Source organism: Tyto alba, unplaced genomic scaffold, assembly GCF_018691265.1.
Source record: "Tyto alba isolate M040663 unplaced genomic scaffold, T.alba_DEE_v4.0 Super-Scaffold_14, whole genome shotgun sequence".
Lineage (NCBI taxonomy): Eukaryota > Metazoa > Chordata > Aves > Strigiformes > Tytonidae > Tyto > Tyto alba.
The window spans coordinates 43697400-43713111 of NW_024881276.1; the positions used below are offsets into that span (position 1 = coordinate 43697400).

The 15712-nt window shown below is 51.8% G+C and overlaps 1 protein-coding gene across 2 annotated transcripts in view; it reads right to left on the reverse strand.

The window, feature by feature from the left end:
* The window catches only part of IGSF3 (immunoglobulin superfamily member 3), a 99097-nt gene that overhangs the window by 4672 nt on the left and 78713 nt on the right, over window positions 1-15712 (reverse strand). For both annotated transcript variants that reach the window (XM_042788606.1, XM_042788605.1), the window contains 2 exons: window positions 6018-6428; window positions 3855-4262 (listed from right to left, as the gene is read on the reverse strand). In XM_042788606.1, the coding sequence (XP_042644540.1) occupies window positions 3855-4262; window positions 6018-6428 (819 nt within the window). The remainder of the gene's footprint in view (window positions 1-3854; window positions 4263-6017; window positions 6429-15712) is intronic.

A 15712-nucleotide genomic window follows, 5' to 3' on the forward strand; every position in this document is an offset into this window, starting at 1 on the left:
GGAAGTTATTTAAGTAAGAGGTTCCTCCATGGAGATGTCCTCAGCGCAGACACAGCAAGGACGCTTCCAAAAGTCTCCCTTTTTTTTTTTTCCTCTAGTGCTTGCTGCAAGGCTAGAGATGTTTTTACCTAACTGAGATACAGCGGCCAGAACCCAAGAGGAGTTGATTAAAGGCTGACTTCAAGAGCAATTAACATTTGGTTTAGTCATCTTGCCAGTGAACACATACTCCAGGGATCGCAATCAGTCCGGATCTAAGATTTCATTTAATGATTAAAAAGCCCCTTCTGACGTGGGAGCTGAGCAAGAAGGGCAAGCTGAGAGCTCACCAAAGAGAGAAGCACCTTCTCCTCCTGCAAAGAGAGCTGGGCAAGCCCTTCTTCATGCAGACCCCGGGCGTCCCTGCAGGAGGGGGCCGCTGTCCCCCAGCTCTCATCAGCCATGGGGCTGCTGTGCCCAGAGGGGCTTCTCATTACAGCACCTGCCCTACACTTTGTAAGTGGTCCCATAATGAAAATCTTCATTAAGGCCAGAGCTGTTCAGGCCATAGGTAAGACAAATGTTTTCAGTTCACATCTTCCCCGGGAAGACTCCTGTGCAGAAACAGGTATGAGGTAAATCCTGAGATTTTAGGGACTACTAGGGTAAAAAGGAGGAAGGGAAGCAAATGGCTTGTCAAAATCAACACAAAACCTCCCCCACCTCAGCACATTAAGCAGAAAGAGAAGAACTGCTGTCTAAAGGTGCTAAGAGACTTTTTTCCCCAACTTTGCTCACGATTGTAGTCCTGAAAGATGAGCACGGAGATCCTCACTGATGAGACATGAGTCACAAGCTATGCTATTTTTAAGTTTAGTCATTTTGTTAGCTACTGGCTGCCATGAAACAAATACAAACAACAACAAAGCACTTTTAGAAAAAATTATCTTGAATTAGTGCACCCCCAACCCCCTCTCTTCTTCTCACTCCACAACCTTCCACAATTCAAAATGAGCCTCAAGGAGTTCCCCTGCTGTTTGTTCCCTGCTCCATCAGGGCTGGCCATTCTCAGCCTGGACGAAGAGCTGCACTTAACAACGGTGTGGGTACGCAGGGTACAGGGGTTGCCTGGCGGGGGGCGTGGGGAGTGGGTGTCTCTGCTCAAGCCATCTTGGCCAGCAAAGTTTCCCAAGCAAGGATCTGGCGGATGAGGGCTGCGCTGTCCCCTGAGAGAGCTCTTCCTTGCAGCACAAATCTTCTCTGCCAGGAACGACCACTAAAACCTTTCCAGAATCTTACCCTTTTGCCAGCTGCGTTGCACAGTGACGAGGCTGACACTGGGCAGGAATGGGCAGGCATAAAGCACCACAGCAGTACTTGCAGAGCAGTTGCTTTACATGCTGGAAAGTACCCAGCAAATGAAGACTGTAACTGTTATTTGACCTACAGCTTTTAAGACAGACATTTAATCTTGATTTATTTGCCTCAAGAACTAGAGAATATGTATTTTCCAAGGTAAATTGTGCTTGTAGCTTATCTGTTGTTACAACAGATGAAACTTAGCAGAGTACCCTGGGAATCTGCTTTTGAGGGCTTAGGAGTCCATGAGTGCTGGTCAGTCTTTATGAACCACCTTTTAGAAGCACAGGAGCAGGCAAATCACTGTGTCCTAAGTCGAGCAAGCAGGGCAGAAGACCAACTTGGCTGAACAGGGAACTCCTCCTGGAGCTCAAGAGGAAAAAGAAATTGTATGATCTCTGGAAGCAAGGTCAGGCTTCACAGGAAGGCTACAGAGCTGTGGTTCGTGTATGCAGGGAGAAGACATGAAAGGCCAAAGCTCAATTAGAGTTGAAAGTGGCCAGTGTTTTGTGAGGTAACAAGAAGGGCTTTTTAAAGTACGTTAATAGCAAGAGGAGGTCTATAGAAAACACTGGATCAATACTTGTTGAAGATGGTCATCTGACTAACAGGGATGAAGAAAAAGCAGAGGCATTCAATGCTTTTTTTTTGCCTCAGTCTTTAATAATACTGATAGACCTTGTGCTATCTGCTCCCCTGAGCCAGAGGATGACAAGTTGGGAACGGTGACTTTCCATTTGTGGACACTTGAAATTGTAAGGGACCAGTTGCACCAGCTGAATGTTGACAAGTCTGTGGGGCCTGATGGGATTCATCCATACTGAAGGAGCTAGTGGATATTATGGAAGGATCCCTGTCGATCATCATCTAGAGGTCTCGGGAGTCTGGGGAGGTCCCCACTGACTGGAAGCTAGCCGATATTATTCCAGTTTACAAAAAGGGCGTGAGGGAAGACCCAGGGAACTACAGACCTGTTAGTCTAACCTCAGTTCCTGGAAGATTTATGGAGATTATACTGGTACTATTGAAAGGCATTTAAAGAACAATGCAATCATCAGGCACAGTCAACACGGGTTCACAAAGGGAAAGTCCTGTTTAACTAATTTAATATCCTTCTACAATAAGGTCACCTATGCAGTGGATGAAGGGAAGGGGGTGGATGTAGATTTTCTGAATTTAATAAGGCTTTAGTATCTCCTTAGTAAGGGATACTGTCCCTCATAGCATCCTTCTGGACAGAAGGAGGGCAACAAAGCTGGTGAAAGGCTGGAAGGCATGTCCTATGAGGAGCAGCTAAGGACTTTGGGTTTGTCTAGTTTGGAGAAAAAGGAGGCTAAGGGGCAAATTCATTGCTCTCTGCAGCTTCCTGAGGAGGCAAAGTGGAGAGGGAGGTGCTGATCTCCCTGGTACCCAGTGATAGGACATGTGGGAATGGTTCAAAGCTGTGCCAGGGCAGGTTCAGACTGGACATTAGGAAGCATTTATTTACCATGAGGGTGACCAAATACTGGCACAGGCTTCCCAGAGAGGCGGTTGATGCCCCAAGCCTGTCAGTGTTTAAGAGGCATTTGAACAATGCCCTTAATAACATGTTTTAGCTTTTGGTCAGCCCTGAAGTGGTCAGGCAGTTGGACTAGATGATCACTGTAGGTCCCTCCCAATTGAAATATCTTATCCTATCCTATCCTATCCTATCCTATCCTATCCTATCCTATCCTATCCTATCCTATCCTATCCTATCCTTTTCGCAACCCTTTGAAACTGGAGCTGAACTTCTGTAGCACTTTTTTCTCTGCTAGATCCTGGAAACAACAAGAAGCACCTGCAGCAGCTGCAGATGCCCAGGCATAGCCAAAATGGTGGTATTAGGCAGTAGGATCTGCCTGAACCCCTACCACCAGCAAGAGGGTGACCAGGAAGGCCATAAGTACACCCTTGTCCATATAGAGGCAAACTCTGCATAGCCAATTCCTGTCCCATCAAGAAGCCCGAGCCCTTGTCCCAGCTGACAGACGAACCCTTGGAGTTGCACACACTCTGCATCTGCTTCCTCACCCGCAGAACGGGGAGCAGCAGCGTAAGAAACTGCCTGGACACCAGCAAGGGTCTTGACCTCCTCTGCCACCCTCTTTTTATGCACGGATACTGCACCTGAGGCACACATCTGGGAAGCACAGATAGCTTCTCTCATCTCATTCTCAATCAAAATGTGAATAAAATCGGAAACCTATCCTACTGAATCTGCCAAAAGTGCTGTAGAAGACTAAATTTGCAGATGCAGTGGTGACAAAATCCCAAGCCCGTCTAGCAGCGGTTGCAGAGCTTGCTCCACGCTCCTTCCAGAAAAGCAAGGGTGCACCCAAGAAGATGCGCAAGAAAGCATCAGCACGGTCTGTAGCGCAGTGGTCCTGCCCTCTGCCCGGATCCGCCGTCGGTGACGGACAGACAGTGACTCACGAGTTCGGTCCAAGAGGGCAGAGTGCTGCTCAGAGCTGTTGGCACGAGATCCTCCTCACCTGGCTGCTTGACGGTGAGGGTGATGAGTCCGGAGAGGTCCTCTGCCCGCTTGTACCAGCGGTCGCTGGGGTCGAGGAGCCACTCCTCCACGCGGCAGTTGTAGGCCCCGCTGTCCCGCACGGTGGCGTTTTGGATGGAGAGGAGGTAGAGACCCGGGGACGGGCTCTCCAGGTGCAGCCGGCTCCGCAGGTTGCCCAGGGCCACCAGGTCCCCATAGCGCAGGGTGCTCTGCCGGCTCAGCCGGGCCACCGCCTCCTTCTCCGGGTGGCCCGGCCGCCAGACGTACCACTCCACCGAGAGCTGGGATGAGGGGCTGGTCCGGCTGCTGACCAGGCACTCCAGGGCCACCCACTGGTTCTCCAGCACCGTGATGTTCTTGTGGGTCTGGTTCACCTGCAGGCGGTTATCTATGGGAAAAGGCCATTAGAAATGCAAGGTGAGCGAGGGACGCGAGGGTCCTTTGTCCCCCCGCAAGCCCTTCCTGCAGGGCCACAATCCTGGGGTGTGATGAAAGAAATGAGGAAAGGGAGGAAAAAAAAAAAAAAAAAAAACGATGGGGTGGGGTGTGGAAAAAAGGGAAGGAAAAGAAACTGTGACTTGTGGTTTTTAGGGTCTTCTGAAAATCTCAGGCTAGCCACTAACAACACCCCATTCAGCACAGCGAACTGGAAACCCAGTATCTCCCAGTAGGACCTGGGGGTTCTTAAGTGCACAGACACCTTGTGAAGGGAGGTCACACATGAATCTTTTCTCATTCTCCTCCAGGGGCAGGGCAGTAGCCCGGTCACACAGCAACCACTAAGCCCTCCTGTTGTGGGAAAAGGGAAAAAAGCAAGGCAGAGAACAGATGGCTGATTACAGGGAATCACCACTGTAAAACAAGAAGTGGCATGAGGGCAAAGTCATACACGGCGTTTTGCTGCCTTGGAATGTCCCTGGTTTTTGCTCTACGATTTCATTGATACATGTGAGGGTGACTGCAATCAGGTCTTTTATGTGAAATGATGTGACGTACACTCCTAACTCCTTCATGACTTCTTTCCAGGGGCACAGCCTGGACTTCCCTGATACAGCCACTGCAGCAAGAGACAGACACTGTACTTCCCAGAGAAAGGTAGGCCATGCAAAGGAGGGGACAGATCACAGCTCCCCCCTCCCTGACTGCCCCACAGCCATCTCAGGACTTTGCAGACAGAAATGAGGAGCTGGGACTGGCAGCAAGCAAGGTGCTGTGGCCCCAGGCAAAGGGTCTGCGCTGCAGACCATGCTCAATATCCCTCTCGCACCCTCATCCACAGAGCTTGTGCCTAGTCAGCCAAATCCAGAGAGAGAAAAAAGTATTAAGCATCCTAGTCCAGCCCTGCTATCCAGCTGTGTTCCTCCTGCCCTGAGGGATTTTATCCTCCAGAAACAGGCCCCAGGAGCAAGTGGGGACAAGGCAGGTTTCCTCGTGAAGCACTGACACTGCCTCAGCAGCACAGATGGGGCCCAGGCTGCTCTCAGAGATGGTGCCTGCCTCCTCGCTTTGCACAAAATTAGAGCTCTGTCCCCAGTTAGTGGGGGCCATCTTTAGCTCCCCCATCAGCCCACCTTTACCAGTGATGTCAGCTGCCATCGAAACCACCAGCAGAGCAGATTTCTCCGTTTCTGGCACACGGCTCCCCACCTCATTAAACTCATTACTCACATCTCATGTGCACAGTCCAGAGGGAAAAGAGACAAGGTTCCCTGCGCCTGCCAGGATACAGGCACAGAGTAGAATTAAACTGTGTGCAAAACATAAAAATGCTTTCCCAGACAGGCAGACATCAGTTCTCTCTCAGTAGGTCGCTAGTCGACACTCTTGCTACATGATGCTCTTGAGGATAAAGAAAGCTGGCTGGATGCAGCGGCCCTCTAGATCATGGGAGACGGACAACCTTCACACGGGGACACTGAAATGCATGCCAACCCAGCCTAACTGGAGGAGGGTCACATCAAAGGGGGAAAAGGCCCCTCTTTGCGCCTGCAGATGCAGGCATAAGGATGCAGGGAGGGGGCGACAAGGCTGTAGTGGGAAGAAGAGCAGAGGATCCCTGCCGCCCCAGAAAAGCTCCGCGAGCTCACGGGCTGTGCACCCGAGCCGATGCCAAGGGGACCCCTCCCGGCGTGGCGCGCGGTACCTGGCTGCTTGACGGTGACCTCCGTCCGCCCCGACACCTCCTCTGCCAGCTTGTACCAGGCGTGGTTGGGGCTGAGCAGCCACTCCTCCACGTGGCAGTAGTAGCTGCCGCTGTCCCGGACCTCGGCCCGCTGGACCGTCAGGCTGAAGAGCCCCCCCGACGCCGAGCGCTCGAACTGCAGCCGGCCCCGCAGCCCCTCCTCCTCCGCGTAGGTGCCGTACTCAAAGGCCGAGCTGTGGGTGGTCTTCAGGATGAGCTTGCCGTCGGCGTCGGAGGGCTTGTGGACGTACCACAGCACGGCGAAGTGCGAGTCGGGGCTGGTCTGGGACTTCACCGAGCAGTTGAGGGGGATGGGCCGGTTCTCCACCAGAGTGATGCTCCGCTTCGACTTGCTCACCTGCAGCTTGGTCACTGCGAGGGAAGAATGGAGAAGGATGAGGAGAGGTGGATCATTAACACAGAAAAGAAACTCACCTGGTTTGGGGAGGAGCAGGGAGTCAGGCATGGCTGCTCTTGCCTGGGTCCCACTTGCATTGGACCTTCAAGACAAAGGCGTTTAGATGTTCTCCTACCACATCTTCTCTCTTCTTGCACCTCCAGCTCTACTCCTGGACCCTCCTACCCTGTCCCTCAGCAAGATGCTGCTTTTTCACAGTTTGTCCTTTAGAAGATTCCCTTTCTTAATTCACCATGGTCTAAGGCACCAAACCTAAGCAAGAAGACTACACCCAAACTCGCTGAATTTTTTAATGGTGAAATCATATCATTTGCACCTCAGGGCAACGAGCTGTTGACCAGTTTCAAAGAAAACCATTTTCAGGAAGAGCGAATTAAATGAGACTCTACTGCTGTCACGTGCCAGACATCTCACAACTGGAAAAGCAGGAAGACCACCAGACTGGAAAGCATCAGCAGCGAGCAAGCTCTGCTCCGGCAGCCAGGAGATCTGGCTCCAGGTCCACCACAGACCACAGAGCCCAGGACAAGCCACAGGCACGTCACCTCCCTCAGCTTCCCAGTTGCAACTGCAGCTCCCATGTGGGTAGCCAAGTGGTCACAAAGCGTCGAGGATGACACGGCAGCATCACCAGCTCTCGTCCCTGCAGGGAGAGAGACAGAGCCGTTTCCAATTCCCTTTTCCCTGCAGGAGCAGGAGATAAAGCCTCCCCTGCGTGTGCTCAGGCTATGCCCAAGTCCTGACCCAAGGCACTCCCGTCTGCAGGGGAGGACACAAAGCGCCCTCCTGTGTCACTTGTGCTTGGCGTGCCCTGGAGCCCAGCTGGCTACAGACCAGAGGAGCAGCTCCTGGCCAGACACACCACTCCTCCCAGCAGCTCTGCCACCACCATCCTCCTTCGCCTCTCCTTGCATGGCAGCTTCTCTCTGAAAGGGGGCATGCTGTCTTGCTGCCGGGTGAAGGCATTCTGCTGACAGCAGTATATCTCTTCACAAAACCTAGCGAGTGCCCTGGGCACGACAGAAGCGTGGCACCACAGACACGAACAACTGAAGGCTGCAAGGGGAGCTCTGCCCATCTGCACCCTGGAAATCTTTTCCATGCATCCTGCGTTTACAAGGAAGCAACGGCATCTCCTCCACCTCACCGAGGCACAGGCTCCTCGCTTTGCACCACGCTTAGCTTCCAGCTTCCCTTGGGCCCCAGGGTCTTGGATGCCTGTTGGCACAAGTGATGAGTGATGGTGCTGAGAGAGAGGATGGGCACTGGAAAACAACATCAAATGGGAGGGAGAAACTCCCACCACAGGGACACTTTCTCGCTCTAACACAGCGTCTGAGATAGGCATCCTGGTAACGCATTAGACATTCCCCTGGAGCCTGGATTGCCTGTGGCTTTAATCAGCATGCTAATAAAGACTCGATAGCTGTGTAATGGGTATGGCATGAACACAGTGGAGGGAGGGAAAGAGGGAAAGAGTCCTTAGCCCTTTGTTTTTCCTCCCCGGGGACTTCAGCCTAATGGAGAGATTTAGCATCACCCTGTTGTATTTCCGCCATACCCCAGACACACTCCTTCCCCTTTGTTTCACTTCAGGATGGCAGCCTTAGGCAGCACACCCACACTCGTCCCACCTTTTTGGCTCACTGTTGGTTAAGAACGGCTATTTCAAGCATTAATCAATCTTCCAAGTCCTTGGGAGATGAACCAATAAAGGGGAAGGTGATTCTGAGCAGTTTCCTTTCTCCCCCAGCCCCCTTTCCAAACAGTTTATTTTTAATTGGTACTGGATTATTTTCTGCAACCGTTACTAAGGAAACCTCTGTTACTATAGCAACCATGTATGTTAAGTCAGTAGCCCTATATCTATTAAAATGCAGTATATACACATGCTGCATGTGGTGGGGTTGCTCAATATCAACACACGCATAGAGACAAAGCCAGGGGATGCAAGGTCCCTCCCAGTGCTCTTCCCACATCGCGGCACCTCCAGGAGATTGAAGTGAGGAGGACAGGCACCGAGTAATTTTAAGCTTGGTGTTTGGGGCAACAGGCCTGCACCTTGTACGTGACAAGATGTACTTCACTGAAGCAGTGAGAGCTCGTTCCCAGACCATAATCACGGCAATTCTCACTGTGTACAAACAGCACAGACCCCTGACGTCATGCAAGGGCCCTCGGATGGCCTCCGTGCAGGTCTCCATCGGAGACATCTTCTTTTGTGGGGGTGAGGGTGATGGGGAAGAAATCTTATTAAGTCTCGCAAAAATGAGATCTTAAGTTCCACACATGCACTCCAGCCCTCCTGGACAGCCACTGCAGCCAGCGTTCAGGAATTTGCCCACCCAGGCACAGAGTTCCCCAAACCTTGATGAGATGATCGCTTCTGCTGCGGCTACCACTCAAAGCAGCAGGCCCTGTCAGGGAGTTACAGGTCTTCCCTTTGCTAGACTGCACGTACTTGCACAGGTTCGTAACACCACGCACAAAATTTCGTCTAGATTAGAGGTATCGGTGATATGTAATGACACCCCTGCCAATGCACTTCTCATCTAACATGACTTATTTTCCTAACGGAGGCACACCACGGAAGACGAAAGTGCAGGTTTCGTTTCCCTCCCACAGAATCAGAGAGGATATTCTCAGTCTTTTCCAATCTGTGAACACCAAATGCTTCCCCGTCCAGGCGCTGGCTCCTGCATAGTAAATGCACACCTACCTCTTCTTCATTACCTTCTGCAGATCCTATAGAAATAATTCACAGCTTTTACAGACCACAGGCTGAAAACTGCTGAGTCGGAAACGCTGTGGCACACAGGTCACCTCGGGGCAGCTTCACCTCAGGCTCCAGACTGGTTTGCTTGCTTATGCAGGGGAGAGATACTTTGCCCACAGCCTGGTTAAGACATGGGAAGCTTTGTGGGGCGGCTCGTATTTCTGCTCCTCCACAAGGATGACCATCAGCCATCATTCACAGGTATGCAAACTATACCAAACGGCTCACGTTGCATTTGGGAAAAATGATTTTAAAAGGGGAGAAAAAAAAAATAACCATGAAGTTAGTGGTCCAGGATGATGGTAATGGTGCAATGTCAGGGAGTCCATCTCCTTCTGTCCTGGTGGTAAGTCTACTCCAGCACAAAGTGGGTCTCTATGCCCCCTGCAGCTTGTAAAGATGCTTGCCATGACATGGAAATGATTGTAGCTGCTGGTGCACAAGTGAAACTGCAAGAAGACTGACATCCCAGGCACTGAGCCAGCCAAACCTTGCCCTCCTGACACCTGGGAAATTCCCTTTCCTGGCTTGGGGATTTGCCAGGGCAGTGAGCCAGGAAAGGGCTTGGCCTTCAAACGCCGAGTTATCTGGTCTGGCCCAGGGGCTGGGGTTTCGGTGTGCCAGGGCAGGGCTGCTCCAGCCCTCTGCCAAGCAGCGGGGGCGGTGGGCGCAGCGATGTGCACAGGCACAGTTACATGGCATTTTCTGCTGCGCTGTCAGGAGGCTGATGTTCTCTTAACAGCCTCCCGAACATCTGTTTAGTGAGGGAAACAGGTGCATGTGTCTAGGTGAAGTTATCATGCATATCATCTGCAAACCATAATCCTGTTGCCACAGTGTCTCCTGGCTCCCTGGAGGGTGCCAGTAAAGAGGATATCATACCTTGATGTACTGTAATTGGCCCTACACACGCTATTAAGACTTTCAATTTACACTGGCAACAAGTCATGGTTACAACCCTCATTTTTTTTTTTTTTTTTTTTTCCCCAAGCCAGCCCGCTGGTCTCCCAGCCCCACTGAAGCCACACAACCTGCATGAAGAACATGTGCAGGCACTGAACTCTGCAGCGGTGCTCGGGCAGGGGCCCTGGGGGGGCAGCGCCGGGGCAGAAGACATCAGCTCTTGGATGGCACGGAGACACGCTGTCCCGTGCCACTGAGGGCATCCCGACGCGCCTGCTGGAGGAGCTCTGGGAGGTTAAATGGGTGACGGCACACGCTGGAGCCTGGCCAGGACACGGGGCACCTTCCCTGCCCGTTGGGGTGGAGGGGCTGGCAAGGATGCTAGGGTACCCACAGCAAGCCCACACACTCACTAGACACCTCGCTTCACAGATCGCCCTCCAGCATCACAGTCCCTTTGCAGTAATTCCCAGGCTGAGGAAAACGTCCTCACTCCTTCGCAGGGACGCGCGTCGTCTCAGGATACCTGCGGCAGCCTCTGATCCTCCAAGCTTGTGCCTCAGGGCTGGGGGCCTGGTCAGACACACTCTACAACCACCGCTGGCTACGACACGGCTACGCGCTCTACAAACGGATACACACGGTGGGGGCTTTCTGCACACCATCAAGCAGGCAATCGGTCTTCTCAAGCTGGGCCTGTGGCAAGCACAGCTACACAAATATTTGGGGGAAGGGAGAGCAATCATCAAAGGAGGAGGGCAGAGGCAGTGACGTGATTCACAGCTTTTCTGCTGACTCGCTGCCATGGTGAAGCCACTTGGCTCCCTCCCCCCCCTCTGTTTCCTAATCATCAAGCAGGGGTTACAACACTTACCCTTACTAAAGCGCTTTGCAATCTGTACCTAAAAATGCTGTGATAAAAAGTTGCTCTGTCTCAGACTCCTTACATCATCCTCCCTTGTAGGCAGCAAGAAAATACAGCAGCAAGAGTTTACTTCCCACCTGGGAGCCACTGTTATCAAGTCCTGGGAATGGCAATGTTTAATTGCAGCTGAAGACAACCTCCCCCCCCAAAAGCCCCATACGAAACCCCAACATGCTGCCCTGTGGCGGAGGAGGAGGGGGTCACTGGCCAGGGAAGGAGCCAGCCCCGCACAAGCCACGGCGCAGGGGTGGCAGGGGGACGGCCACCAGCATCCCTCAGAGTCCCCAGGGAGCCTTGTCACCGTAGCAGGGAGGCGGTGTCCCACTTTGGAGGCTGCTGCCCTCTGGGGAGAGCTCCTCCAGAAGACGCTCTTGCTTGGAGAGAACTGATGAAGTGTTGCATGAAGTTTTCCTGAGGAATGTCCTACTTTTAAAAGCTTCCATGGGGATTTCACTGTGCTGAGGTGTGGGGGGGTGGGAGGTGGGGAGGGGAACCGAAATGAGGCCAACCCAACCCAAACCCAGCCCCGGTTTAACACCAGATATGGGGTTTAGCAGCTCGATCAGGAGAGACTCATTTCCAGGAGCACAGCCCCAAGGCAATTCTTCCCATCTCTCCCCAGCACAGACAGTGCACAACCCTGAAGGGCACTGGCCAAGCTTTTGGCACAAACTCAGCCAACCCCTCAGCCTGCTGTCACAAGCCAGAGATGCCTCCCTTGCTAGGGCCTGAAAAGCACTTGGTGCCCAAATTCTTCCAGGGGGATGTTCACCAGGGATTCAAGAGAACCATGTGTGGGTCACTGCCCTGTCACAGGCTCAGATGTGCACTAATGCTCAGCCCTCTGCCAGCCCTTCTCCCTTCCACAAAGCAGGACTGAAGAGCCTCCCCCACCTCCACGCACGTTGCAAGGACACCCGCATTAATGACCGTGGGGAACTGGGGCGATGGGAGTCAAGCAAGTACACGCCAGCCTTCTGACTTGGCGTGGAGGGGTGGGTGACTCACGTTTACTAGGTTAGCAGAAAGCAAACCAATGTTCAAAAGGGAAAGATGTGCGAGCCCTTTCAGAGAAGAGGCATCAGAGGAAAGGCATTCATAGAAGGGAAGGAGATGAGATGCTCCTAGGAGGACCTTGCTCATTAGGCTTAACTGTGGCATAGAAATCATAGCAAAGTAAAGACAAAGACTTCCAGTGCCAGGGCAGTCTCCCCAGAGGTGGTGGGAACATGGCAGCACAGCTCCCAACTCCTGCTATTCTAACAGAACACAATTCCTCTTGAAACTGGATTAGCGAGGTTGTAAATTACATTAGCTAACATGGGAGGCTGCTGGTGCAACAGGAGCAAGAGAAAAGGAAATAGCATTAGACTTTGCCTGCCATTATTACTGCCATTATTAACTTGTCACTTTACTGTAGTGTTCCTATAACAATGAATTATTGCCTGCAAACAGGCTGACATGATTGAATTACTGGGAGAGCAGCTCCATGGGAAGGAGACACATTAACCCTTTCACAAGGAAGGCTCAGTTGCTGTCCCCTCCCAAGTTGGCAGACAAAATGAGCTGAGGCTTTGACTTTCAATGCCAACCTGCCATCTTGACCTTCAGCAGTGCTGGTTTCAGAGCAATGCCAAAAGTTTCTATGGTCCCCACACTGCTCAAGTCCTGGTTGCAGGTGGGCTGCTCTGGGTTAGACACGCAAACAAAAGCAGAATATATGTCTGTCTGTCTGCAGCAGCAATGAAGATCCACAGCTGGAACTCTCCCATCTCTGCAGGTCTTCCTGCAACCTCTCCAGTTTACTAATTTTGTAAAGCCAAGTCCTCACTTTTGCATGATCCTCCTTTCTGTTATACAGAAGATAGGTATCTGGACAAGTCACCAAATAGAATGACTGCTAGTCTAGACAGACGTGGGTCACCTTGTTTCTTGCCCTCCCCCCTCGCAGAGTCGGTACTGCCTGCTTGCAACCAGACAGGCTGTTAATCCAACTGCTCTCCCCTGCCCGACTGCCCTGGAGAGGTGCGATGGCTCTTCCACTGAGAGCTGTACCAGGGCAGAGCCCCTGCATGGAGCGCGAAGTACCAGGCATGCCTTCCCCCACCCATGCCATGCCCCTTGGCATCACCCTGATGCCTCCCAAATTCTACCCCCTGCATGGAGCGCGAAGTACCAGGCATGCCTTCCCCCACCCATGCCATGCCCCTTGGCATCACCCTGATGCCTCCCAAATTCTACCCCCTGCTCCCCTGGGGTTTGAGAGGCTGACTGCAACTCCTGTACGTTTTGCTAAAAATCAGCTACATGACACTTCTCTCCCAAGTCTACTGTTCTGCGTATGAATGCTGCAAATAGTGCCTTGTGCAGCACAGACTGGTGGGTGCTCCCAGCCCCAGGAGCAAGCCTAGGAGCCGGCTGTGACCCACCTCCTCTCAGGGACAGAAAGAGGCCGGGAATAAACCACCAAGTAACCCGCATTTCAGGATGTTCAGCAAGTCACTGCAAAGTCCATAGCCCAGCAGACACATTCTCCAGCCTCACAGCCTGCTGCTGAAGCAAGACGCGCCAGGTACTTCAATAGCCATGCTGACCATCACTCATTCCAACAGCCCCAGCCCAAAATTCAGACCCAAGCGCAGGCACGTGCCCTACTGCAGCTTGGGGAAGAGCAGCTTGATGTGCTCCAAACGCTACCACAGGGTGTTGGGGCAGAGCAGAACAGGCACCTCTCCTCAAACCCTGTGGTAGACCCACTGGCTCTGCTGTACCCCCAGCAGCTTCAGCCCCACAGAAGGTGAGCCCCGCATCAGTCAAACCTACTGACAAGCAGCCCGATGCCCCCCCTCTCCTCCCCAAAAACAGCACAGTCAGATCGCTGACCTACCAAACACACAGGCTGTGGGTCAAGTCCATCACTGCATGCCTCATGCTGTGGTGCAAAGGCGGCAGGCGGTGACAAGGACATCTGCTTAGCTTGGGGACAGACTGGGATTACCAGCTATGCCATGCTGGAGCCTGGGGAGCAGCTAACAAACTAGCAGGTAACCAAGCAGGGCCTCAGGGAAGCGTGCATATGTGACCCAGAAAGTATCTTTAAAGCCCAGAAGCCATACATCTGTGACCATATACGGAAAAGGTTGTGTGTGTAGCTGCAGGGATGGAGAAAGCTGGGAAGCCCACAGCCTCCAAGGTCCGGCCGTGGATAAACCAGAGACCACCGGCTGGGACGTGCTGCTGGCCTGGGAAAAGCAAGAGCTTCCTCAAGAAATAGAAACCACATCTCTCTGAAGGACAGCAAGAAACAAATATACCCCAAAGCAAAACGCCCCACAAACCTAAAACCAGAAACCTTCCTGCCAAACCCTGAAATGAATGTAAAAGTTCTGCAGGAGAGAAAAGATGGGAGGGAGGAATAAAAGATTCCCAGCATGTGTTGTGTCTGCTGTCAGAAAACAATATATGGCTCACTGATCACTTGTAAATTAAAATATGGAGATAGGATCACTGGAATATAAATTCAGTATCAAGCTACAGCCACCGAGGATAAAGAAAGAAAAAAATAACATACTGAGATATTTAATCAACTCCTCATCAGAAAGATTTCAAACAAAGGAGCGCTCTGTCAATTAGGAAAAAAAAGTAATTAAATGTACCCGAAGAGCAAGTTGTAACACATACAGCAACACCACACGCAAACTCCCATGTCATTCTGGAGGCTGGGCATTAACGGCTGAATTTCCTAACAGGGTGTCTGAAAAATATTGAAGAATTTTGTGTAGGTGCATACTAAGAGTACAACTGCACCCGGTAGCACGTGGCTGACTTTTGCACGTGCTGTATCTGACAAGCATTTTCAGCAGCTACTGCTGAAAAGCTGGCTGTTATGCAGAGATGAGATGCTGAGGATGGTATGAAATACCATTTTCTTGCTACCCAGAGAGCAAGCTCTCCAGACAGACCGCAGGCAGGATCATGACATTTTCTCGACGCTGCCCACACCAGCGCTGCCAGCACCAGGTTGTCAGTGCTGCCTTCCATGCAAAGATAAAGTCCCCTGAGAAGGACCCAGCTGAATCCACCCAAGAGCTAGCTCACTCCACACACCTTTAACTGTTCCTTTCCACCAGGTTATTTTTCGGCAGGTTTAGTAAATTGAGCTGTTGCACAGTGGGACCAATGCTGGCACAAGACCTTGCAGCCAGCCGCACGCATCAGGGATGAGGATCACCTCCTTCTGTGCAACCAAGTGCCAGATCAGCTCCACCTGCACCCTAAACGCTCATGATGCTGCTGCCTCCATAAATTAACTGGCAAATTCAACCACCGTGTGGAAGAACAACCAAGTGAAACGAGACTTCTGTCATTTCTTAAGAAATTGTCTTCTTGAACTTCTTAAGGACCTAGGAAGAATTAAAACAGGATGGGCTACATCATTACCTGCACTCCCTGCTTCTCTGCTATATGGGACAGAGAAAGCTGTAGGAATTTTCTTGAACAGAGTCTCAAATTCCTATTTAAGCAGGCAAGATGGCTCTGGGAGCCAACTTGTGTGTATACATGTTAAAATAAGAGACCCCCGAGCCATAGGTTCAGCATGTCTGGAGCCTGCCATTTTTCTCTGAAGAAACAGA